The sequence below is a fragment of the Chroicocephalus ridibundus genome, chromosome 13 (assembly GCF_963924245.1).
Source record: "Chroicocephalus ridibundus chromosome 13, bChrRid1.1, whole genome shotgun sequence".
NCBI classification, from domain to species: domain Eukaryota; kingdom Metazoa; phylum Chordata; class Aves; order Charadriiformes; family Laridae; genus Chroicocephalus; species Chroicocephalus ridibundus.
Genome location: NC_086296.1, coordinates 12,032,146 through 12,058,938, shown reverse-complemented (window position 1 = coordinate 12,058,938; position 26,793 = coordinate 12,032,146). Strand labels below are relative to the sequence as shown.

The following is a 26,793-nucleotide window of genomic DNA, read 5'->3' as shown; positions in this document are numbered from 1 at the left end:
CCCATTTGGTAACGGGTCTCTGTAATTCAACACGCGAGCAGAGAAGCGGAGACCAAACCTTTTCGTAGAGCTACTAGTGTTTCCTCATAAAAGTGCAGGATTCACGGACATCTACAATACAGAAGTCTCAGCTTTGGATTTTATTTTCTTAGCTGACCTGAAAGCAGATAAAACCACTGGCACATAGATACTGTGCAAAACCTCCCTCTCCACAGGTGTTTGCCTGAAGGCTGTGGGAGGAGTTGTTTATTTTGGGAAGTTGCCCTTTCTTTCCTGTGTAGAAAGGCAAACCTGTTTATTTTCTCTTTGGGTTGCAGACATGCCACAGGCATGCAGAGATAGCCTTTTTCATGACTCAGATATGCAGGTGGTCTTTTTTTACATCTATTGACAAAAGCAAAAGTCTGTTCCTTAAGTATATTTTCAGAATAGGGCAAACCCCTGTTGTTATTTTGGTCTTGAGTTTGCCGTTCTTTGAGAAAGTTAAGGCTCAAACTGGTAAGACCCCAAGGAGGCAAAAGGACCAGGAAGGAACAAAGGCTTAGTAAAGTTTCACTTCATACTTCACTTATTTCTTTTTAATATAATGGTGTTAAAAAAACACAGTGCATTTGACTAATGACCTAGCACCTTAGGTAGGCAGGCCAGAAGCATTGCAAAAATAATATTTATATATCCTGCCTCATTTTTATTTTCACTGCCTTCCAGGCATTCAATGAGGACAATACCAAATTTCACATAGATACTTATTGCTCCCTCCGCTTACGCTAAAATAATGTAAGAAATCTCATCGCACAGCCCCAGAGAAAGGACTTTCTAGTCAAAATAAGGCCATCATGATACACAGCATTGCAACCTGTCCATGACACTATGGGTTTTCATATGGAGCTGTGAAGATGGGCAAAGACAGGAACTGTCTCTGAAAAGGGCAAGATTTTGAGATATGAGAAATACAGGCTGTCTCTCTGTGCACTCATGGTCTCTAGTCTCCGTCTCCAGGAAATGAATGCATGCAGCCTGCAGAGTTTAATTCTCTTTTGGTTTATTACTATTTAAAAATCAGTTTTTGTATCCCCTTCTACAGAGGCTTCACCTTCCAACAGAACATACAAAAAATACACACAATAGAAAAAAAAAAAGATAGGTAGGTAAGTTGCTTTATACAAACAGGTCCCTAAGAACCCAAAAAGGCTAAAACAGGCTCGGTTTCAATAGAAGCAGGCCCATAAATAGGCAAGAGACTTCATTCAAGTAGGGAAAGAGTCATCCATCCTCACCTAAGATCCTTTCTTGCTCACACTGAAGACGACGGGAGGATTCCCAACAACTTCAGTAAAAGCAGGATTGGGATTCATCAGAGCCAATGGCAAACTTTTCTGCTCCTTCCCTTCCAAGGCACTGTCTCTTCCATACGGCGTGCAGCCAGGGAAAAATGCCAGTTTTCCTGGCTCATCCCACACTCATGTTTCAGTTGTTCACTCTACAGGACGTCTGAGAATAGCCTTTTATTTTCTCTCTTACACTGTGTATTTGCACTAATTGCAGCAAACTTTCAGATTACAACAGTACTGAAGAGAAATTCTGAGCCCAAGAGCAAGGCTTGGTTGATTATTTAAGAGCCAGCAGTCAGTCTGACAACTTTGCAGAGGGCATGTAAAGATTGCCTGGAGAAGGCACCAGTTTGTAGACACAGCAGCCAAAAAGCTATTAGCAAGCATGAGACTGATTTATTATAAAAACACTTACCCAAGCTCACTACGTGACTGCAGGAAGCTCAAGAGCATTTATGGCTGCCAGTGGCTGTATGAAGTGACCCCATGGTCCACATGGCACCCAGGAGCTGTGAAGGAGTCACTGGAACATCAATGAGACACCAGTTACCTCCTTCCTTCAGCACATCTCGGCTCAGAGCACTTCCAGGTTTCCAAAACTGCAGTACAAGTAGAGAGGACACCCAAGAAAAGCTTGACTCACATAAACCCTGAGAGCAGATCAATAATGCCAGGCAGTCTTTAAATTAATTTAAATATTTCACCTTTCAGGAGAAATGTGGCCAAATGTTTGTTTAACTTTGCATCGCGCCTGAAGTCAGTGAGGCCAAAGGTTTGTAGCAGAGTTCAGCAGCACAATTGTGCAGCACAGTTTGGCACATCAATCAAATCTTGAAAGATTCTTACCCAAGGCTTATCATCTCATTTTATAAATGGGAACAGAACACAGGAAGAGGCTAGAGATGACACAAGGTGTTAATTCTTCACAAACAGCCAGTCAGTATCTGCTACCACAGTGCAAACAACTGTGGTTTTTCACGAACATGCTTTAACCATTCCAGTCATCACCACAACCCCTTATAGACAGGGTTCCTGCTCCTGTTCGGCACCACTTTGCAGTTATGTCACGTAACTATTTTTAATTTTTTTTTCTTTTTTTTTTTTTCTTTTTAGTCAAATAGTTCTTGGGTTTGTTTTATAGCTAACACAGTTATTGGCAGAGCTGTACACATCTGAGTAGGTACCACACTGGCACAGGAGCGTGTGGAGGGTGAAGATGTCAAGAGAGCAGGGAGGAGGAGATTATGTCAATGTTGCTGCTGCTGACTCTGCAACAGTAAAGGTGGCCTCAGGCTGGGGCCCAGGAGCACTGCCTCCCCCCGGCTCCCAGGCTCAGTGCTCCGGAACACGCTGCCTTCTCACAGGGACATGGAGCAGCAGATTGGGCTGAAAGCCAAATCTACTCCCAAAGGCTCATTCGCAATAGCTGAAGGATCTTGTTTTGAAAAGGATGTTCAGGATACAAAACAGGACTCTCTCAGGAGACGTGGGAATCTTCCAGAATCTGTTTTCCCTTTTAAGTTTTCTTATTGTTTTTATTCCCTCTTTGCTCATTTGTTTTGTCTCTCAGGGTGGAACTGAGAGCATAAGCTCAGAGATTCACTGAGCTTATGTTCTATTCAATTAAAACTCAGGTACTGTGCCCAGGCAAAAGGTGAATGGTACAAAGCTGGCTTAATTTACATTAAAATATTCATAATGCTGTTAAGGTATGTTCATAATGCTGAAAAAGCCAACACATTCCATGGTTTTGTTTGGCACTTGCTCTCAGAGTTTCTGCCACACTGAACAATTGAAAATACCAGATTATTTTTGTGGGTGATAAAGAAAAACCTTTCCTGTTTCATTACTTAAAATTTTGGTAGCTGTTTTTTACTTTGTCCATTTGTCTCTCATGAAACCCAAAGAGAGCTCCTGCTCTCCATTCATTCTTCCAACACTGAAGTCTGGAGTTCCTTTGAAGTTTACTTTGGCATCTACTTCCTCAAGCAAGCACCTTAAAAAAATTAAAGCTGAAAGTGGTACCCCACTCCAGACTCAAGACATAAGTTCAGATATTGATTTCTAGGAACAAAGATTTAGGGAAAAAACAAGACACTAAAGTTACAACAGAGCCTACAAAATCTAGGTTAGCTTTCATACTATCAATTCAATTAGTTGAGTTAGATAGACATTCAGTTACACAGCTCTTCTATTCAAGTCATTCCTTACTGCTGACAGCAGTTGAGGGAGGAACAATAATTTCAGGGAATATGTGGGAAATAACAAATATTCCCTAAGTCACTGGCACTCAAACAGGTCTAAAATTGTGACTGGGCATTTGCAATTATTCAAAAGATTGGTAGGAAGACCAACTCCACACCATCTTATAGTTCTAGGCTTTAAAAAACAAACAAAACAATCATCCCCCCAACATATAATACTTTGCCCTACTATAGTTAAGGCACTGGATTGAGAGAAGGAAAAATCTGTGTTCAATTTCTGGTTCTGCTATCAATTTCCCACGTCATCATGGGCAAATCACTTAAGATTGAGAGCTCACATGCACCATGTTACCATGCATCCATCAGGTGAGCCACACTAGTAAGTCTCTTTGTACTCATCCAGCACATGACAAATGCAAGGTAATGTCACTTAATTTAACTCAGTATGGAATAAATTCACATTAAATTGCTTTACCTTGCATTTGTTGTGGATTAACAGTACATAAAGATAAATTACTTCAGGCAACAAAAGAAGCCTAATGATAAGTCTGTGCCCCTACATTCAACACAACACGTAAGCATGCATGCAAGCTGTTTTTAGTCCTTCATCTTTATTTCACTCATTCACCTATAAGCATCGATTCCTTTCTTGCCTATCTTTAGGTTATAAATGGTGGTTGAAGATGTTTTCATCATACCTAACACACAAGGGTCTAAACCCTGAGCCTGAGGGTTTAAGGACTCCTATAATACAAAGAAATACTACAACTCTGATTATCAAAATCTGTATGAATTGAAGTTCCCTTCTTGGCGAAGAAGTGCACTGACTCAAACACTGGAAAGCATTCCCACCAAAAAAGATGACAAGGAAAAAAAGGCTGTCCCAAAACAAGAACTATCACCTATGCACTGATGTGACAATGAAAAACGTAATAGAAACAAGTTAAGTGAGGTTGCAGATCGGGGCATGTTAAGTATTTCCCTTTGCACTCTGAACTTAGGAGGCTGAGCTTTCTGTTTGTATCTGTCTATGAGAAGCAGACATTTCCCGAAGTACAGAATATAAAGAATTTGCATGTAGATTCAATTACTATCCAGAATGGAACAATATGCCCCAAAGAAGCAAAAAGCTCTGAAAACACATCACTACTAAAGATCTGCCCAACCTACTGCTGGCACTAGTCTCTGCACTAGGGTGATCTAGAACTGCTATTTCAGGATTGTTAACTTCCTGCCTAATTGTTTCCCTGTCCAGTAGACTGAGAAGTAGCTTTCATTCAATGTATTCATGACAACTTAGTAAGCATTTTCTTTGACAAGCAAAATGCACAGTTAGTGTTTTAAAAGGCTTCCTTTTTAGTTCAAGGCTTTTCATTTGTTTCATCAGGTCAAATTCTGTAGCGTTCAGAATTAAATTCTGATGCACACAGCCAAAATTCAACCCACTAGTAACACTAAAGTCCATGGAGCTAAATGTAGGATGAAAATATCCTGTGTTCTGGACTTGGCTTTTGGAGTTGAATTTTATGACCAGTGCACCCTCTTTGAGCACATATAGGAAAATCGGGGACACAAACGTCTTACATCTTTCAGAATACAGCCTCAATTCAACAGAAATTTTCCTGGTGGCTTAAATATGAGCTATTAGTAAATCAGAGAGACTGCAATTGCATTTGCTAATCCCAATGAATTGTTACACTGACTGGAAAGCCTGCTCTATCTTGACTTGCTTGGCACCTTACAAGGTTGTCTCATCATGGTCTAGATTTGTAAGGTATTTTAACATGTTTTGCTACCTTTCCGAAATGTCCTGTTTCTACTTGTCAACTAAGCTTATCAGTACAGCAATAGCAATTCCATGAAGCTTTAGTCTGAAGGTGGCTTGGTTTGTTTTTTTTTTCCCCCTTTTAAATGAGACTCATACCTATTCCAGGGATTCTGGGGGAAGATGAATGGAGAAGAACATGTCCTTCAGTCTCCCAACACAGATTAATAGCAATACATCAAGTCCACTGCAACATGCTCTCAATTTAGAAAGTGCTGGTGCTATAAAGAGAAAGCCATTGATTATTCATCCTTGGTTTATAATACTCGAGGGCAAGTACAAAAAAGTAGCTTCTTACAAGAGAGAAGCTGGGGCTTCTAAGTCTGTAGAATTTAAAACATCATTCCAAAATCCATATACTTACAAAACGTCTATAATTCTAACATAAAAACACAACAGGAATGTGTCTTATTTCAGTTAATGCATTAGCTGCAGGGGTTGGATTAGGAGCACCTGGGCAACTCAAGTTGTGGCGCAACAGCAGTTTGTGGCTATGTTCACATTTAATACAGACATATCTCCTGCAGAGGATGTAGGTCCTGCTCTGAGGTGGTCTATCCTGCTCCAGCATTGTATTAATGATGGAGACAGGTATTGTTTAATAGAATGCAAGTTTGGTGTGGGACTTAGGCCTTCAGAGTGGCCTTTCTAGAAACATTCAGTACACATAGCAATTTAGTTTACCAAATCATTGCTTAAGTCTTTGCTCATTGAACCTTACAACAATTGTGATGTAGAAAAAACTCTTCACAGATGGGAAATTAAGGAATAAATTCAGTGAGCTGTCCTATGTGACCTTGAGCATCAACAGCAGAACCATAATTATAACTCAGAGTATTCCTAACTCCTAACCCTGTGTTAAACAACATTTATACCTGGATTTGGTACATAAAGACTTTGACAAGTTACATGGGAGGAAAGGAAGGGCTAAGAAAGGACATTATTTCTGCACAAGGGGTATTTTCAGATTAAATGGAACCTCCAACAGCCTAGAGCCCAGCTTCTTTGCATTTTGTAATCAGTTCCTTTTCAGAGATATGGAATTCCCATCTCTTACAGTAGAAACCCTTCTTGGAAAAGAAAGGAGTAAGACTGGCTTTTGCAAACCTGACTAGAGGCAGATCAGGAGAGCATGACTGTAGCCAAAAAGCCCAGATCACTGAGAATAAAGTACAGTGTGGAGAGGGATTCATGTCTTATTTACTGGTTCTCATTTGCACACCTTTTGGACAGGTGGCTAAATTGCTCAAAAACCAGACAAAACGAGGGGATGCAAAGTAACATACTAACTTCTTTAATAGAGTCCAATCCAATTAAACCAAAAATCACTCTGTGAACCCCTGGGTTTATTCACACTAAACAAGTCAGTGGTACATAGTGTTAACCCGATAGCTGATCATGTTTATACCCTAGGTCCCCACATGAAAAATGAGCACCAGTCAACCAGACTGCAATGGTATTTTTCTTTCCTTTTTTTTTCTTTTTCTTTTTTTTTCATAAAACTATTTCTTTCATAGACTTAAAACAATCAACTAGCCAAGTTATTAATTATGGTACATCTAAAAAAAAAAAATTAATACTAACCCTAATGTGACTGCTGCTTTAAGAGTGCTCTGTGTATCGCCTTAGACTGGCTTTTCAGTAGCAATTTACTACAACAGGTCCTAAAATAATAATAATAGAGAATTAAAAACCTGACAGCAAGTTTAATGGTTAAAAGTAACAGAAACAACCTGTTCTGAATGGTGATTTTTCTCAGCAGTTCAGTCCTGCTGCAGCACTCACAGCCTCACAAACGGCAGAAGGGGTTCGAATTCTCTCACCTTCTTTAAATTTTTCTGTGTTTAAAAGGACAACTGCATTGTAACCTGCTAGGTACCATGGGGCATTTTACTTAATGTTATATTCAATAATGGGTCTGTTTTTAAAACTTACTGTTTTTCTGGGGTAGGTTAGGGAAGGTGGGGAATAGAGAGAGAACGAAAGCATAGCTCCCTGTAGCTGTAGCTCCCCAGGTGCCTTGGTCACTAGGACTTTCACTTGTTCTAGAAGATCATGACAAAACACCAGCAGCAGCCTCTAAAGCTCCATTTGGTGTTTTAGGTCATGTCTCCTATTCCAGGTCACCATCTTCTGTAATTCATCAGCTAAGAAGCATTTTCTCCTTCTCCCCAGTGAAGGTTTAAAGGTGGGGTAGGGCACAAGACAAAGAGGGAAGCTAAAATGAATAAAAAATTCTCAGCTATAGAACCAAATTTCATTATTTCCTCTTTCATTCACAGCATCTTATCGTTATAGCCAGACTGCTGCTTTGCTTTGTTAGGATCAAACTGATCTCATTTCCCCTCTGGCCCCATTGGTTGCTGGTCGACCTCTGGATCCACTAGGGATGATGCAAATGCTGACTGGACGATCTGAAACCCAAATGACTCCAGGAGAGACATGTTCTGTTGGGGTGAAAAGGGGGATCCCAGAGCAGGACCGAGGTCCCCCAATGGGCCACCAAGGGCCCTGACGTGAACTTTCTGTATGTGTTTGTTCAGATATGACTTTGATCTGAAAAAGCTGCCACATTCAGGGCAAGGGTACTTCTTCTCTCCTTCCGTCTCCATTTTGTTTTTGCTGACTGCCATGTCACACGAGAAGGACCCATTGGTGCTCTGTTTCTCAGGAGTCTTGAGGTCACTGGTGTCAGAGAGGTCTCCGTATGAATCAGAACTCTCAATCGGGTCCGAATGTGAACATTTCTGGCCTTCTACGGGAAAAAGAAGAGAGAGACATTTTCAGAATCTTATCTCCCCCAAAAATTATTTAACATGCATTCAAATAGATGATATTGATTACCACTTGTTTTCAGTAATGCGTGTCATGACAGAATGATGCACACTTAACATCGCAATCCTTCATATTCTAAAGCCCTTGACCATAGGTCCTCTTTATAAACCACAGGATGCTATCAGAGCAACATCCAAATTTTTATTATGGATTTGTCATGATATTGAATGCATCCATAATGGGTCTCTGGTTTATATAATACTTTTTTGAATCCCAAAGATGTCTCACAATGTTTATACGTCAGGCACTAAAAAAGGATGGACCTAATGATGACTTTTTAACTGTACAAGTCACTCCCACACTTCTGAATATTGTTGATACTTTGGGGGAGACCCTAGAAACCTAATAAAGTATAACAGGCTGCAGCAAGATGTGAAGAAATCTGGAAATACTCAACAAAACAGCAGTGAGCTACTGCTATTTAAGAACTGCAATTCCATTTAGTATTGAGGAATTCAGCACAACTTCATAATCTAAAATTGTTCCATCTTTAAATATTGTAGTGTGAAACAGGAGAGAGGTTAGGGACACTATTTTAAGTCAATTGGATACATATCCTGGCAAAGCCATTGGTATGTTTGGAGCATTCCCCATTCTCCTCTGGCAGTACGCCAAGAAAGTTTGTCCACACTTTTTGCTCAGCGCATATGAATGAGCGTGGGAAACCCAGACGTACTCCCTAAACAAGTCTCTGAATACAAATAAGCTGTATCTACTATTAACTCTATAAGACCAAAGAATCACTTGGCACAACCCAAAAGACAGATTTGCTCTGGACTCGGCATTACAAACCAAACACGATATGCATGAAATCAATACACCACTGAGCTGGAGTAAATCTCTTGTTAAGTCCCACCCAAAACCAAAGTGCTTCTGTAGTAACTATCAGGACTTCAACAGAAAAAAATTACACAACTGTAGCTTTCTGTTGGCACAGACTTTGTTTAACCCAGCATGCTGTGTTATCCTGGGCAAGAAAAAAAATGTAACTTTTTGGGACAACCATGGTTTTGAAGAATTTTCTGATGTTTCAGCTTCACCAGCAATACTGACAGCTTAAACCAGGAAACAAAAAGGAAGCTATTCTACATAGATTAACACACAGCTTTACATATTCAGAAGTTAAATACTCCTTAGCTATTTTTTAAATAATTTCTTCCCCCCGCCCCCCAAGTTAAATGTAGGTTAAAAACCGAAAAAGTAACAGTACTGTTATGACTCTCTACCTCTCCTCCCCAACAACAGCATTAAGAAGTGTGAGTTTAATTACAGATAGTTGTATGGCTCCTCATCAACCCAAGGATGAATATTGCTTTCACCACTCAAAAATCTTTATGAACTGCATTCTGCAGATCCTCCTTCCTTTACCAGAAACATGGTTTGACTGACGCGAGATTCAAGTGTAGTGGGACTAAGGATCTGCACCCCTCAGGCAAAATTCAAATATTGATTGCTTCTAGGAAGATGGTCAAGATGAACTAACATGGCTTCTTCAATCTCTAAAATCAAAGAAGCTGCCAAAAATTCATGTACCCTTTCGCATTCACCAGACTTATTAAATCGGCTGTCCAAGGACAGATATTACATACTATGTAATTTCTCTGCATCTCCCTAAGCTTCTCTCCAGTATTTTCTCTGTCCTTCCTCCCTCCCCTTTCTCACACCCAGCCCAACATCCCACAACACAAAGTTCTGCACAGAGCAACAAGGTGCAGAGCAGCGAGTCTCTTGCCTTTGATGCCATAGGTCCTGACGCAGTGGAACGCTGCTCCCCCATTCGGGATGGACTCCTGGTGCCTGGAGACCTGGGGAAGGGGAACACCGTGGTGGGTTTTAACATGGACCTTTAAGTAGGAGGCAGAGGAGAAACCTAAACAAGATAAAAGGAGATGAGATCCTGCCACCAGCAAAGACACACATCTGCCTTCCCTGTTCTGTTAATCTTTGTCCTGCTCTTACTCCCCATTACAAAGTTGCCATTATACTAGCTTGATCTCTGGTTACCTACAACATGCTCATGTAGGATTTCTAGACATAATCAGGCAATGAATGCAAAGCGTACTTTTCATTAGACTTCACTTGCTTTTTGGAAGTCATGATGAAAGAACAGCCTCCTTAAGAAACAAATCCTATGTAAGCAAAACTAGCAGATAACATGAAACTTTCTGGGAAAAAAAAAAGGCAGAAGAGACATGATACAAAAAGGCACCAATGTCTCTTCACCATTTTTGTATTCTTTTATTTATTTTTATTAAAAATGCCTTCATCATCTGTTAATACTTCGAATGATAGTTCAAATTAGTTTATTTTATGCTGATAATATTTGAAGGAATGCCATTTAATAACACCTCTCTTTGGTATTTAGCGTGCCTTCCTGTTAGGTTTCTAGCATTTATAGTGACCCCTAGAAGGCAGAAAGCTAAAACTACTGAGTTTTTAAGGTATACAATTTTGTTCTATAGTAATTTTTGAAAAACATTTCCTCCATTCAGCTCATCCTGAGTTTCAAAACACATACGACAACTCATATTTTGTCTGCGGTTAACAAAACCAAGAAAGTTAACTGAAATTTCAATATTTCTTTTAGCTCTGATCTGTTATCTTAAATTAAAAACATATATTTCAAACAACTGATTTCTGAACAAAACAGGTTTTTTACATTTGTGCATGTGCTTTTTTAAATTGTTTTTGTCATCTCACAAATATGGCCTTTTCCTTTAATGCAATAAATTATCCCACATATATTTTGGAATGTTTTAAAATTCAATTTTCATAAGACTTGCAATTAGTACTAGTACATTTGGACGATATATGAGGGACAAGGAGGACATAGTTTTAAAGACTTCCTACCCGTGTAAGCCTATCAACAATGCTCTTAATTTTCTATTATATTTTGAACAGAATATTATGGTGCTTTCATGTTAGAAACATCTTCCTTCAACAACAGAGAACACAATACCATTTTCACCAGCACAGACAAAGTTACAGGTTCCTTTTCTAGATTGAGAAAACCCAAGACCTAGATTTTTTTTAAACCAATACAGCATTTACAGCACAAGGCCCTGAAAGAGAACTTCCATACCAATGCTTCACTTAAGTATGAACAGATATACCACTGTGAAGCCATTTTTATACTGATATGACTGCATTTACATTTGATAATATATAACAATATATGAGGAAGGACGCAAAACCAATACTGGTACACCTCTCTGGGGTGGATTTTCTCACAGCAGCTGTTAGTTTCAGGTGTTGAACTTAATAATGAATGTGGCTTTACACTAGAATTCTCTGTGTCTACCCAACAGAATATCCCTCTACCCAGACTCTTCTTAAAGGAGTATTCAGGGGTTATTCAGAATTATATATAGAGGACCTGCAGAGCAAGACAGAACTTCACGGCAACCTGCTGAAGGGGAAAAAGGGCAAGTTGCTGAGAATGAACAGGAGATAGTTGCTGTAGACCCCTGAGTTGAAGATAAAAGTACAGAAAACTAGATACATCACAACTAAAGAAACCAAGAACATATGACTCTCAAAATACAACGCATCAGAGTCACCTAGGCCAAGTCAACCAGGGAATTAATGTAAGGATATTACCCTCTGAAATAATGCAAGACCTACTCTCAGACACAAAATGTTGTACTGCTCACTGGGCCACAATACAATATATTTTTCCAAATACCAAAAATTCACTGTAGACATGGAAAGAACCAGTGTTTCACTGGTACAGAAAAGGACACAACGTACAGATGTAATGGTGATACTTTCAACTGCAAGGTGTTTTGCTTATTTCATACACGTGTCTAATAACCACATGCATGCTGAGATGAGCCTCTTTATGTAGCAATGCATTAAAACCTCATTGCCAATCATTAAAAAAGGACTACATGCAGGTACTCAGTGTTTTTCTATACTACAATTGACACAGGAAAATCTGAAGTTGTAATCTCTGCTATACAATATTGTTTCTGAACTCTGCAAATTCTATTTGTAGCGTACATTGTTTTATATAATGAAAACTGCCTGCAAAGTATGTTAGCTCCCCTTTATGCACTTGGCAGATGAACATATGAGTCATCAACTTCCATCAAAGCAGTAAGAATGCCAACTGCTTCATAGGAGACTGTTTAAAGTGAGATTTTGTTGTTGTTGTCTTTATCCTGGTTTTTTTTTTCTGAAGCACTTAGCATTGGCCTTTTTTTTTTTCCCCCCACCAGACGTTAATTATGAATCCTAGGAAGATGGAAATTCACAGACAATAATCCTTTACTTTAAAAAAATCTCTTTAAAAACAAAGTCAGGCTAATGCAGAGGATAAAGTGGCAGTATTTTTCAAAGGAGGAATGCATTTACTGCCTTACCCATACACATCTCAGCTTTGCAGAGCAGATTATTTCTTCATACCAGAGGAACCAACATTAAAAACATGCATAGAGAGGAAATTATCTGTTTATGTAAATGGGACCTATTCCTTGATCTCTTAGATAGCATCTATAAGGAGACAGACTACAGAAATAATTGCAGGATGTTGCTTTTGCAAAGATTTTAATTTGAATTTAGCTGGAACATTCGGAGTATGTGTTTTACTTTAAATCAACACTGTATCCACCATGAAATATACAAGAATTCATCTTACTGTAAAAAAAAGAAATAAATAAAAAATCCATCTATCTTTTGATTGGAATATTTACCCTTCTCCTAACTCATTTGATTTCTGTGAAACAAACAATGCGTATGTGTCTGAAACAGAACATGAATCTTCTGAGTTGCACGTTATTACAAAGCACCAGTTCTAGACTTGCCAAAGTCATTTAATCTCCTAAATTCTTTGAAAAAGCCCACACAAGCAAATAAAGTTCCTAAGGATGCTAGTAGAAGATTATGTAACAAGAAAGCAGGAGTAGGTCTTTTTTATTTAAACTGCTTAAAGATCATTTGTCTTAAAAAGTGAGGATGGAGGATTATTTTTCACAAGCACATTTTAGATGAATTCTTTAAAAAAAAAAAAAAATCTGGGAAAAAACCCACATTGCACAGCTTCCTTGATTTAACCAGATTTAATTGCTTCCATAATTATTCTAAGGATAAAGACCCTAAGTAAGAAAATAACGTGGCAAAAAACCATCAAATCACAGATGGTAATTTTTGGACATTATACTGCCATTTTGTAAAATAAATAAATAAATAAAACCAGCAAATGGGTACACGCGTGACATGGCAAACCAGTGGCTACTGCTTTCAGTCAGGTACTGAGTTCCCCCATCTCCTAAATTCATTAATACTTTAAACGAACATGATACACGATGAAGTTCCACAGAAAAGCCCTCAGTATGATGGGATAAATTCAGGGATTCTCGGCTCTATCTTTACCACTAGGATATGTTCAGCTGTGTAAGACACACCTTTTCACCCCCCCCGCCTTTTTATTTTTTAGTGGGCAAACATCCAAAATTCTCTCTACAAGCAGCTTGAGCACTCTTGCTTGACAATTACTACATCCAGAGCTTGACAATTACTATATCCAGAACTAGCTAAATTCCAATTCAAAAATACACCAGCACATTAGCTGAAGGAAGAATAAAACAAAAGCCCATTGCACAAGCATCACAGCCATGGCACAATCGCAGCTGGGGGGACAGCATGTAACTTCTGACTGCACCAATGCCTAGCAGATAGATGTTTACAACCCATAAATTTTCTACTATACTTCATCTTACCAGGTTCTACAATTTAAAAGATATCTATATAAACCAATGAACAATGAAGAATAATTTTATTCTAAAATACTTTGGATTAAAAATTCTGCTATCATGAATTATAAATCTATAATCAAAATTCAGAGCATGCAACAATGAGTTCATACCACAGTTGTTTGATAAATCCAGTCTGTAACTTCCCTTTCCTATTAATTTTAACACTAACTAGATATTTAACATTAATTCACCAGATGAATTATGTTTTCTAAGTGCTGATATAAAAATCAAATTAACAGCAGACTGAATTCTGACAACACATATGAAATACACAAACTGTAAGGAGAAAGCAGTTGCTTAAAGCTTGCAACACCTATCCTTCTACAGAGAAGTGTCTATTTAAGTTTCCACCGTACATTTAAACCTGTAAAATATGAATAAACCATTTAGTCATTTCATTGTTTGAATGCCAGATCTGTCTTTGTCATGCTGGCTGAATTTCGAAAGAGCTGCAGTGACACCCAGTGGTAGTTAAATTGAAACTCAAACTCACAAATCTTGGAAACAAGACAATTCCTCCCAACCCATATGAGTTTCTGTTTGGCATCACGTTCAACTGAAGGAGAGCAGGATAGCACCTGGATCTTGGATAGTGTCTTCCATGTTGTTACCACAAAAAGAATCAGGATAAGCTTAAGCAGTTTTTCAGAAGATAGGCTTTCAGCTGAAAAGGAGGCCAAGCTTCATTGCGTTCATCTACCTGGAGCTTCAGAATCTGAAGATTTCCAACCCAGATGACATTTCCACTCAAACTGTTAACATCACTTTCAGGGCCTAACAGACAGTTCAACTACTTGAAATATCTCCCTTGCAATTTAATGTCTGTCATTACTCATCAACTCCTAGTCATCCAAAAGCTCCCTGTACTGTCCACACATTAAATACAGAACAGCTTTATTCTCTCAAAAGATTTCACCTCTCTTAAATTAGAAAAGGAAACACACAACATAAAAAAATGACTCATCAGAAAAAACAAGATCCCAAAACACAGCAGCAATGTCTTCCTATACTTAATAGGCATGTATGCCTGTGTGAGCAAACAATATATTTTGAAGTTGTGTATTAATAATTAAAAAAAAATACACCAATAAATCAAAATTCTTTTTCCAGCTTGCCTTACATCCCACAAAGCCTAACTTTACAACTCTCTCCAATTGAAGAGTACCACAAACAGATGGAAAAGCTTCAAAAGCCCTTAGTCATATGGTTTAGTTTTAGGTAGTCCTGTGAGGAGCTGGGAGTTGGACTTGATGATCTTTATGGGTCACTTCCAACTTGAGATACTCTTATGATTCTATGAAAAGCTGTATTTGTACAAATAATGGTAAAGCAGTTTTCTAGTACTCTTTACAAAATTTGTTTTAGACAGGTATGTTAATACAAAGCAATTTCTTGGGTTAAGAGGGAGAAGCAGCTTGACTCTACTGCTGCACCAGGAGGTTAAGCAAGACTGGTAACATAATGTAGATTTTTTTATGTACAGTGTATAATTTTCAACTTGGTGTGTATTTCAAAGATTCTTCTTCCAAACTTAATGCAGACTCAAGTCTAACCAGACAGAGAAAAAAAAAAAAAAAAAAAAAAAAAAGATGTATGGTGAATAGCACCAAGGCAACATACCATGGTTATTTTTATAAGGATCTGGGTATTTAGCAAATAAAATTCTTAGAACTGTCTAGAAACAATTTGCTTCAGATTTAAACTGAGTTTCTTAAGGAACTATCAGCCATGTAAAAAGGCCAGACCTGTAGTTTTAAGGTTAAGTATTCAACAAGAAAAACAAAGAACATGTACACATATACGATATAACCTCCTCCTGTTGCAGAGTCACGTAGCCTTACAGCTTCCCTCAAGTGTTGTCCATCCCACTGAAATAAAAAATTAGTTTCTTCATTACCTCGGTTACAGATAGTGCAGAAATTGCTTGGTCCTTCACTATGTTTCTTCAAATGATCTGCCATATATGCTGCTCGCAAGTATTTCCCGCACACCTGGCATGGAACTTTGTCTTCATGACATGCTAGGTGTGAGCGCAGGCGGTCACGAGTGGCAAAGGAAGCATTACAAGTCTGCAGGTATAATGAGAACCATGTGACTCATCAACTCTGCTAAAAGCACTGATAATGTTGAATATATTTAGTATTCTTTACAGTAAATACATTAGACCCTGTGCAAACACACAAATGACATGATGCACGAGCCATTTTCCCACAAATAAAAAATTCCAATCACCAATATACTGCATGAGATGTGATGTTACTACTCAAAAGAATTAAGAAAGCAGGAAAACAACTCTAACATACTAGATAGTAAAACCTAAATCAAGATAGGGTTGTAAGGCCTAGGTCCTCTCTGAGGATGAAGATACTAAAACTTTAAGTAATATTTAATAAAAGAAATAGCACAAACCACTTCATTCCATTTACAATAAATTCTGCCATTTCACTGAGTCATTACAATCACTTTAGGCCACTCAAAACGTTCTCTCTGTTATCTTCCTAAATTTTACTCTTTGATCTGATCAATCTAACTTCAGTACACAGAATCCCTTTAGAGTATGAAGACATACAAACAAAGCATCAGCGAATTGGCTGGGATGAGAATATGACAAAAGACAGTAAAAGATCCATCCTGGTATTCACAGTGGCAGTACAGACAAACTGTAGAAGTGAAGCCTCAGAACTGAGCAGGTATCAAAATAACTGCATGACACTGTAATCCGTTTATAACTTACCCCTGATCAAGGTATCATATTCCTCTTACTACCATGAAACAAGCTTGATTTGGCATAAGATAATATTGATTCTACTTGCCCACTTCCTGGACATAATCCATATGATAAGATGAGCAGAGGCTCCCTCCCACTTTTATAATCATAGCATTGGCAGGCAGGCATGTATATAATAGCCTACTACAACAGCCTGCCGGTTCTGAAAGGCTTGCTCTATCTCTAACACCATAAAATAAATCATCAGCAATACACTGTGCAATTATTAAAGATACAGTCTGAAACCATTGCTCACAAGTGGAAGAGGAAAAACAAATGCAAACATAGGCTAGAATGACCAGACTAAGCGGGCAACAGTGACATATAAGAGTGTACAGTGTTTCATTTATACCTTTATATAAAATAATGCAGCTTTAAGATGTATAACCAGAACCCTCTAAGAGATAACATGAGACTATTAGACGACATGGGAACTGGATACATTCTGTCAAGTGTCAGTGTGTAAATAAACAACCGTTTCAACAGAGATAGACTTGTTAAAGTACCAATCCTAGTAAAATTACAAAATTATAACTTCAAATAAGTGAAATTGATAATACAGAAGAGGATAACCCATATAATTTTATATAATTTACTTAATCAAGAGCTTAATCCAAAAAACATTGAAGGCAGCTGAAAAGCACCTATCAATTTCAACAGGCTTTACGCTTGTTCAATCCTATGAGATGCCTAGTATGGTAAACTCTCATACAGCTGAGGCTACTCTACAGCAAGCACAAGACTTAGCACCTCAGAGGATCAGGACTTAATGAATTTAAACAGACAACAGTAAAATTATCTGGATCTCTGTGATACACACAGTTTAACTAAGCTCACCATACAAAGATTCATAAATTACAAGTAGTGACGATTAAGAGGCAAATCCTCAAACATGAAAGATTTCTCTTAATTTGAAACTGCAGTACACAGCGCTGAGCAAAACAGGTGCAGCTTTCACTTACTTACTAAACACTCGCTTAAGGCAGGATTCCAGCACTGATACTAATCAATATGTTGGATATCAACTAAAGATACATAACTAGACAATCAAAGATGACAGCCAAGAGATCCATCATCAAGAAGTCCAAAAATATTGAGCCACAGTAAGCATCCACACAAAAGCATTGGGAGTGCATTAGTTGATGAAGCAGACCAGAGACAAACCACATAAATACAGGGATGCCAGAAGTAAAACCATATCTGTCCCATATTGAACTTAGCAAGTCAAAAGATTAGGGAAAGGCAATATAATCATTTCTGTGTTTGATTTCTCACTCTTGCTGCTGAGTTGTGCAAAGTTTACCTTTGGATAAGCTATATAGCAAATATATCTGCAAAGAAGCTTAAAAAAAAAAATTAAGTCCAGTGGAGAAAGCAAGAACCAGTTTAGCTGAACCATAACAATGGGAGACAGGACTAGATTTAAAGAAAACCCCAAAGTTAATATTCAAATAGTTAATATTTATAAAAGGTATAGAGAAAAAAAAAAGTTTTATTTTACAAAAGATGTGAAGTGCTAAATGAGTGCTAAGTATTTATCATTAATTGTTAATCATAGAAGAAAACTCTCCAGTGCTTTCCTATCAAACATTGTACAGGTATATAAATAGATCAAAAAGAATATATATAAAGTTTAAAAAACATTGTTTAAGAAATACCTCTTGAAGTTTCAACTTTTCTATGGATGTGGATGTCTCTGAGCTTATTCCATGGTGGCTGCCATTTTCCTGCTAATAGGCAGGAAGTAAGAGAAATTAGGACAGGAAGAAACTCATTCTGCATTGAAATCAATGGGAAAAGCACTGGACTCGGGATGCCAATTTTAGGTTTACTTAAATAAATAGATCTTTTTCTTTGTCAAAAGTTGTGCTTAGATTTAATCTGCATTTTTCTCTTTTTTTATTTAAATTGCCAGAAGAACAACCTGTCTCTTGCCTCTGAGAAGGAGCAAACTTCTGTCTTCTCCCCTTGTTCTTTCGCGTCCACAGATTTTCAGATCACCATTTCCTCCCAAAATGCAGCCTAACTTTCATACCATTCATACTCAAAAGCCAACAACCCGGAATCAGCCCTTCCCATGACAAGTTACCAAACTGAGCTATCCCATTATGGCCAGAAAACTGACTTACCCCATCTCCTATATCCAGAACTCAACTGCCAGATTGAAAAAAAAAAAAAAAAAAAAAAAAAAGAAAGAAAGAAAAATCACCAGTACAACAATCCAGGGCAAAAGATCCAGAGTGTCATTTGGTGTCTTGTCTGGACACCAGAACAACTTCTTGAATCCAATTTTTCAGCTGGCATGGCTCTGTGGAGGCCTTCCCTATGCTCAGTCTATTTTAACAGTAAAGAAAAAGCTGGAATCAGGTCTTTGACTGGCATCAGGTGCTACAGGTGCTGGAACTTCCAATATTTTTTCAAAGATCCATAAAGCACAACTGTTATTTTAGGGGGATGAGTGCAGGATTACATGCTGAGCACTGAGAACTATAGCTGTTGCAGTGACGTTCAGCTTATAGTTGTCCCGCTTCTCATAGTTTCATTTTATTTATTCTGAAGTTGGGTTGACACCTTCACAGTTTTGTTTTATTAGTCCAAAATTGTACCATGATGCCATATAAACAAAATATTATCTATCCACTGGCTTGCCAAGATACATGAGGGCTCAGGTAAATGGCCAGTGGATTTTGTTTAAATCCTAACAGAGCACCACTTTCAAGAATGCCATTATGACAGAGGACTACGGAAAGCTTTTCTGTTTACTGATAGAGTACTTCTCTTTTGCAGTAAACATAAACAAAACATCACAATAACAGGAATTTTCAACAGGAACTCAACAGATTCAAAAAGGATGCTCAATGATGTTCAGGCTACTCTCACGGGGAGTTAATTTGCCAAACAAAATCAATGGAAAATGGGGAAACGACGTACCAATAATAAGCTATTTTCCTTCTGAGTGGCTGGATTCTGTGTTTAGATACACATCATGGAACAGAAGTGTTACTGGTTATGAAATAATCACAAGGAGAATTTTATGGATTTACACATCATCTTTGAGATTTGAAACAAATTTTCAGCGTGACAGCATCCTTTCCATGGTTTGTACTATGTACATCAGATCAGTGCATATTTAAGAAGACTTTCTAAATCTGACAGGATATTATGAAGTATTTTTTGTGAAGACACACAACAGCCCTTTAACAAATTTTCTACATCTTAAGATTAATGAAAAATTAACTTTGCAGGGTTAAGCAGTCAAAAATCAAGAACAAACCAAGCCTGAATGACAATCTCAACTCTGTCCTGATGCTTGTAACCTATAGCCTATACCTTTTAACTGAAATGAACAGTGCATACAGTATTACAGCACTTTAAACACCACACAATGAGAAAGACTGTTCTTAGAAATTGCTATCACAAAATACACGTGTGCAAGGAGATGGAACTGAGCAATGGAGTGTACAATCTTAGCTTCCATATTTCTTGACTTTCTCACTCTTAGTGATTCACACTTACAGAGTTTATATTTAATACTCTTATATTGATCAGAAAACTATAAAAAGTATTATCAGGAATCAGCTAGCAAAGGACAATTCATGTCTATCAACACTATTCATAAACTGAACGACAGTAACCTTGATATCAACTGGCAAAAGACTGATGAGTTTCTGTTGGGACCTAAACATCAGTTTTCCTACTTGCACACAAATACCTGCTTATGGAAAAAATCTGGAGTTATCTTCAGTACATCCACCCAGACCCCTTGCTATCCTAAATTTGTGAAGTCTTTTTATGGGTGGAATTTTCCAATTTATATAAATCTATAACCCCTAAATCATCTTAAGAAGCTTAGACCAATCTAAGGCTCTATATAGGATATGCAGTTAGAACAATGTGAAGGCTCTATGGCCTGATTTTCAAAGGTGCTGGGCTTCCACAGATCATATGGAGATCAACATAAACCTTTAGAAGGCTCTATATGTCTGAAAAACTGTTCACTGGATTATTAAAGTTGCAAAACATTTAAAAACTCTAACAATTTAGAGGAAACATGAGAGGTGTGTCAAGAGACGGGGAAAAAAAAAACGCAGATCAGGAGGCAGCAGTCATGTAGGACTGATGAGGTTCATGAAATGTGCTTAAAAATTATAGAAGAAAAAAAATCCTCTAACCTTCACTGTCTTCCAATAAAATTAAAATTATCTTGCTCCAACTTTCTTTAAATAAATAATTAAATAAATCTTTCTTCAGAGAGCAAGCATGGAGACTGTCAACCCAACGAATGTTTTAGAAGTTTGCCCAACAACTATGTGAAGGCAGTGGGTGATAGTGGAAGCTGATTCTCAACTTTGGTTTTAATTAATACTTCCAGGCACCTTTTAAATCTATCTATGAATGAATTACAAAATATCTGTATTGATTTGATCTTTCAAACCCTAACGAATAATTTATTAACTGTAAAAAACTATATAAAACATTATGACATTGTATTGCACATGATATGATACTGTATGCTGTTATCTATATTCCCCCTTGGATAAAAAAAAAGTTTCTAATTTTGCTCAGTGCAATGTTCCGAAGGCTATGTGATTAAAAAAAAAAAAAAAGATAATCTTGGCAAGTTATGATAATTTACCAATTTTATTCGGAATTATTCTAAAAAAATGAAGTCAGCATTGGAGCCTCCTGTTGGCAACAACTGAAATAAAAACTAAAACAAAAACCAAAAAGAGGGTGGTAGAGGGAATCAGCTGTGATGTTGACTGTAAGCCCAGGGAGAAGGTGGCTGGGTAAGAGATCCAGGGTGAGACTGGGACAGAGCAGTAGGGAAGATCTGGTAGAAGGGGAGCGAGGCAGGAGGACCAAAGCTGTAGATGACACAAGGGGTTGGGGGGCAGGAGGGATGTAAAGCAGCTGTCACTGTTGAATGCTGTTATTCACAAACATTTATCCTAATTCACACATAAATGGTATTTTTACTGATACTTCACAATTATCTGCACACATAAATGCAATACCAAAGATTACATACATCAGTCTAAACCCCTCCAGCTCCTACCTGACACTTGTGAGGTCTCTCTGAGGTATGCACCTGTTTGATGTGTCCATTCAAGTGGTCTGGCCTTAAAAAAAAATACACATAAGCACACTTAAAAGAAATACTAAAAATAAACTTACAATTTTAACAACAACAACAACAACAAAAAGATCCCAGTGGTGGATCTATTACAAATGTAGTGATATTTAACTTGCCAAGAACCAGCTCACCAACAACTGGGACTCTACCTTGATAAGTGCCCTCTCCAACTTGCTAAAAAAGCAGCATTTTCTCAGGAAGAAATTATAACTGAACGATCAGAGAAAACAGGAAATACAAGCTACAGTTTTCAAGCCTGCATGTCCCCTTCCAAAATCCTACTTAGATCTTAACAATCAGGGCACTCTGACTTACAGTTGCTCAATATTTGAAAATCAAACCCTTTTGGTTTATGTCCCAAACACGGATGTAAGAAGCCAACTTTAAACACCTCTGTGCAAAAAGACTGACTCTAAACTCTGTTGTTGTGACACATCTTCCAACAGCAAGATGAAAAAAATACCATCTTAACTCACAACTTGGTGGGAAGACTGCATTAATACAAGTGAAGTGCTCTGAAAGTCCCAACTAGAAGGTGCAATGGAAGAGCAAATTATTACTGAAAAATATGTTAGACCATTCTTCACAACGAGTAAAGCCTACTTTGAAGAAGAGAGGACTGAATAGCTGCAGATTTTCCTGGTGGGAGTTTCTCCCAGTGGGAAGAAAGCTTTTCATTGTATGAGGCCAAAACTGCTTGGAAACAAGTTCTCCACCCTCTCCTCCCCCAACTTTCCAGCTGCGCCAATGAGAGGGCGCGGGATGGAATTCACGCACTGCAGACAGAAAATAGACTGAACTTTGCAGTCGAGCTGTTAAACCTGATGCTCCAGCAAGTGGGCTGGAGCGGTGTAACCGGACAGACTGGTTGGGGGTCCTTCTGGGTACCTCAAGCCTAGCAACCTCACGTGCTGGGCTACTGAATGAAGGAAAGGAGACTAACATTAGACATCGCGCTTCCAACTTCCTTTGGCTGCTCCTACTACTCAATACTGAAACTTAAAGAAAGTCTCCACTTTTCATTCATACTTTGATTTTACGAAGATGTGTAGGCATTTTTGTTGTTTACTTTTATAACAGCATTCCTGCCGACTCACATTAACTTACTGGGAAAAATGAGAACTCAACATGTATCTTTCACTTTCCCCTGCTAACAAAAGTCTTCCACACAGCAACTGCAGAAATCAAGTGTGAATGAAAATAGGTAGATGATCCCAGGTAGCACTATAACAAGAAAAATACTTTCACTTCTAGCCACAGATGAAACTTTCATTTTATGACTTTCCATCAGTAAATCTGCAGTCCTTATGAAGATGCAGCCCTAATTATTGCTAATTTCAAAAAAAAAAAAAGTTACTTTTTCTTAACTTATTTCAAGAACAAAAGGTCCCTCTACCAAAAACAGAGCTAGCAGGGGCACAGTGCCTATACAGCTTAGTAGCCTTTCGATTTGTTTCTGTACCTTGATTCCTTCCCTCCTCCTGTTAGAGCAAATCAACTGCTGCAGAAAACTGACTGCTGCTACAAAAGTAACACCGAGTGTACGCATCCCCCTCCCCCCGCTACTCCGAGCCTCAAAGCAAACTTCCAAAAAAGTTTCTAATTCATAATTCATAACTCAGACTATAAGATACCGCTAACACGACTACGTGTATCAAACTACTTATTAAATTAACTCCCACAAACAGCGACAACAAAAAATCAGCAACATTAAATGCACAGATCTTACGTATGTTGCAGGGCAGAAACAGGATCCCCTTCAGAAGGATGTAAACCCAAAGGACACAAAGATCATGTATTAAAAGATACTTGATGCTGCAGCCTTTGAAATCTCACCTCTTCCTTCACATTTGGGTGATAAAAAACATTACGAACTAAGAGAAATGAAGGGAAGTTAAGAAAAAGAAAATTTAAAATGGATACGAGAAAAATAATAATCTTGAGATGTATTAATATTTTGCACTTCAACAGCACCTTCAAACTACCTACAAATCAGTAGTCTCAAGACACTTATGTGAGGTAGGTAATTATTTCAATACCCATTTCACAGAAGAGTCGTTTGAGGGAGAGACTAACTGATTTGCCCAAGGTCACGCATACAACTCCGGGACAAAGCTGGGAATGTTACCCAGAAGCCAGCTGACTCCCAATTCTACGTCTTAATTACTTTCAAACCCTTTCAAGAGACTGTAGAATAGCGTCCCAATGAAAATGATGGAAGTCCCATTTCTAGAGACATTTTAAAATGCAACAGTCAAACTGTCCTAAGCACAAATTGTTCTTGTTTCCCAAGGGATAGGAAAGACAACTTCCTAGGTCTCCACTTGCGCCTATGGTCCTTATAAATGCTCCCTTACCTGGAAAAGCCTTTTCCACAGCTCTGGCAGATGTAGGGCTTTCCCACAGAGCCATCGTGAGATCGAACATGATAGGACATCCTGTCTTTCCGCTTGAACCGTAAGCCACACACTGGACAAGAGTAAGGCTTCTCGCCGGAGTGTGACAGCTTGTGCCGATTCAGGTGGTACACGTCCCGAAAAATCTTGCCACAGATCTCACAGGCAACCTGTTTCCTCGTCCTGCTTCTTTTTCGGGGTGCATCAGGGTCATCCGGACCAGGGACACCATTTTCACCCAGTCTTGGGGGTGGGATGTCTATGTAGCCCAGCTGTAAGCTTGTCACCCCGTGTTGAGCCTCATGCTGACGAAGACGATTAGCATCCGTGAACACTTTCCCACAGAGGCCACAAGGCAGGATACCAGCCTCTCGCAGGCCCCCTGGTGTACCAAACATCATGGAGTCCAAGAGATTGGCTTTACGGGGACGCCCTCTGCCCCTCTTGGTGCTTAAAGTGGGGGCACTAGCAGCAACATTCTGGAAGGGTGAGGCCAGCAGTGGTGGGGACAGAGGTCCTGCCACCATGGGCAGGCGGTCCACGCCCTGCAGAACAGGTAGGGAGGACTGCGCAGCACTGAGCGCAGCCCGTGTGGCCTCGTCTTCGGGCATACCAGCAATGCCGTTGCCATTGGGTGCCAAAGTGGCACCGTTGGTCATGTCAAGAGGGAACCCAAGGTCTGCAGCCCCTGGACGGAAGAGCATAATGTCGGGGCGCGCGGGGGGCACGAGGATCTGGACATTGGACTGCTTGATGACCTCCTGGCAGATGTCAATCACGGAGCGCATCAGCAGGAACTTGGCGGCCGTCATGAGCTCCGGGAAGCTCTCCAGCCGCACCACGATGCGCGACGTGTAGGCGAAGTCCAGGATGTCTCCAAACACCTTGGAGCTGATGGTGTGCATCTCCAGCTCCCGCCCGCCCCCGGGGGCCCCGCCGGCCGCCGCCGCAGCCCCGCCGGCCGCCGCCTCTGTCGCGCCCCCCTCCGCGCCACCGCCGCCGCCACCACCTGCCCCGTCACCCAGCTGCGCGCTGAACACCGACTCGAAGTACTCGCTGCAAGCGGCCAGCACCGCCCGGTGCGCCGGGAAGCTCTCGTCGCCCACCCGCAGGAGCACGTCGCAGAAGCGGCCGCCGTTCTTGCGCTGCTGGTTGAGGCTGTGCAGCATGTCGGCGCTGTGCCGGCTCACCTGGTAGGTGTAGCAGCCCGACGAGGGGCCGCAGGCGGCGGCCTCGCTCACCCGCTCCATGGGGCTGCGCCGCCCCGCTGGCGCCCGCAGGGGGCGCGCGCTCTCCGGCCGCCCGGCGGCGCGCACCGCCTCCTCCTCCTCCTCCCCGCCCCTCTCCGGGCCGACGGCGGCGGCGCGCGCTGCGCTCCCTGCACAGCGCGAGGGGATGGCGGCGGCGGCGGCGGCGGGGGGAGGAGGGGGGGGGGCGAGACAAAAGGCTCGGGCGGCGGAGGGGCGCGCGCCGCCGCGGCCGCCGGCGCGCGAGCTCCGCCCGGTGCCGGCCGCCACGAGGCGCTGCGGCCGCGGAGGCCGCCCGCGGGAAGGGGCGTGCGCGGCGCGGCTGCAGCGAGCCGGGAGGGAGGGGGGCTCCGGCGGCTGCGGCTCCGGGCTGCCGGCTCCGTCCGTCCCTGTGTGTTTGGAGCGGAGGAAAGATGGCAGCGGCTGCACTTCCTCTTGCACTTTCACCCCTGGGGGGAGGAGAAGGAGGGGGCGATACCACCCCCCCTACAAAAATCCAGCGGGGGCCCCCCGGCTCCTGCTCCCCGACCAAGCGCCGCCGCCGCCGGCTCCGGTCCCGGCCCCGCCCGCTTCGCCGCACCCGCACCACCGGCGCCGCAAACTTTCCTCTCTTCTTTGGCCGAAAAGACCCCCACCCTATTCATAGAGACCCCCCCTCCAGCCACTCGGGCTCCCCCCTGCCCCCCCGCTTCCTGCCCCCCTCCCTCCCCGCATCCGCCAATGCAAGAGCAGCCACAGCCAGCAGGCCGGCCCCCACCCCGCCCGCCCGCGGGGGCTGGGGGCTGCAGTCTCCCCCTTCCCCAGCACCGATCCTCCAATGCCGAGCCGGCAGCGAGGCCCCCGCCCGCGGCACACGGGGGCGGCGGGGCTGCGCTCGCCCCCTCCCCCAAATATCCGGGCTGCAACTCGCCCCCCAGGCCCCCCCTCCCGGAGGAGAGGGAGGAGGAGGGGCCGGCGGGGGGCGGGGGGGGTGGTGGTGGGGGGGCTGCAGGCAACCTCCCCCCCTACCCCCCCTAGGCGCAAATCGTCCAATGCAAACCCTGCCGGAGCTGCAGAGGCGCAGAGCGGCCCCCACCTCCTCGCCTCGCCTGAGGAGAGCCGATCCCGGAGGGGCCAGGGGCTGCAGAGCAGAGCGGCCTCCCCCCGGTCTTTCATTGTGATTCTCACCCCCACCCCCCGCACTGGGATCAACTCTCAGCCCGGCTACAAGAGCCAGGCGCCGGCGGGGTGGGGGAGGGAAGGGGGACAGCGGGAATCCTTCCCCTGCAAAAATGCCCTCCCCGCGGGAGAAACGG

General features: G+C 41.1%; 1 protein-coding gene across 3 annotated transcripts; it reads right to left on the bottom strand.

Moving 5' to 3' along the window:
- Positions 1-751: 751 nt before the first annotated feature.
- Positions 752-25,597, bottom strand: PATZ1 (POZ/BTB and AT hook containing zinc finger 1). 3 transcript variants are annotated; one of them, XM_063351210.1, is made up of 6 exons: positions 24,213-25,597; positions 21,778-21,841; positions 18,377-18,448; positions 15,849-16,020; positions 9,928-10,065; positions 752-8,115 (listed from the first exon to the last, which is right to left on the bottom strand). In XM_063351210.1, exons 1-6 carry the CDS (start codon positions 25,499-25,501, stop codon positions 7,697-7,699), a joined length of 2,154 nt encoding a protein of 717 aa, XP_063207280.1. In that variant the 5' UTR covers positions 25,502-25,597; the 3' UTR covers positions 752-7,696. The 3 variants fall into 3 exon arrangements, with proteins under 3 accessions (XP_063207280.1, XP_063207281.1, XP_063207282.1); XM_063351211.1 differs by lacking the exon at positions 18,377-18,448; XM_063351212.1 differs by lacking the exon at positions 18,377-18,448 and having other exon boundaries at positions 7,932-8,115; positions 9,928-10,000.
- Between the last annotated feature and the right edge of the window lie 1,196 nt (positions 25,598-26,793).

Coding starts and splice junctions, on each gene's coding strand:
- PATZ1 (XM_063351210.1), bottom strand. CDS start 25,501: ATGGAGCGGGTGAGCGAGGCCGCCGCCTGCGGCCCCTCGTCGGGCTGC. Junction 18,449..21,777: donor AGAGACCTCACAAGTGTCAG/GTAGGAGCTGGA, acceptor CCTGCCTATTAG/CAGGAAAATGGCAGCCACCA. Junction 16,021..18,376: donor AAAAGTTGAAACTTCAAGAG/GTATTTCTTAAA, acceptor TTATACCTGCAG/ACTTGTAATGCTTCCTTTGC.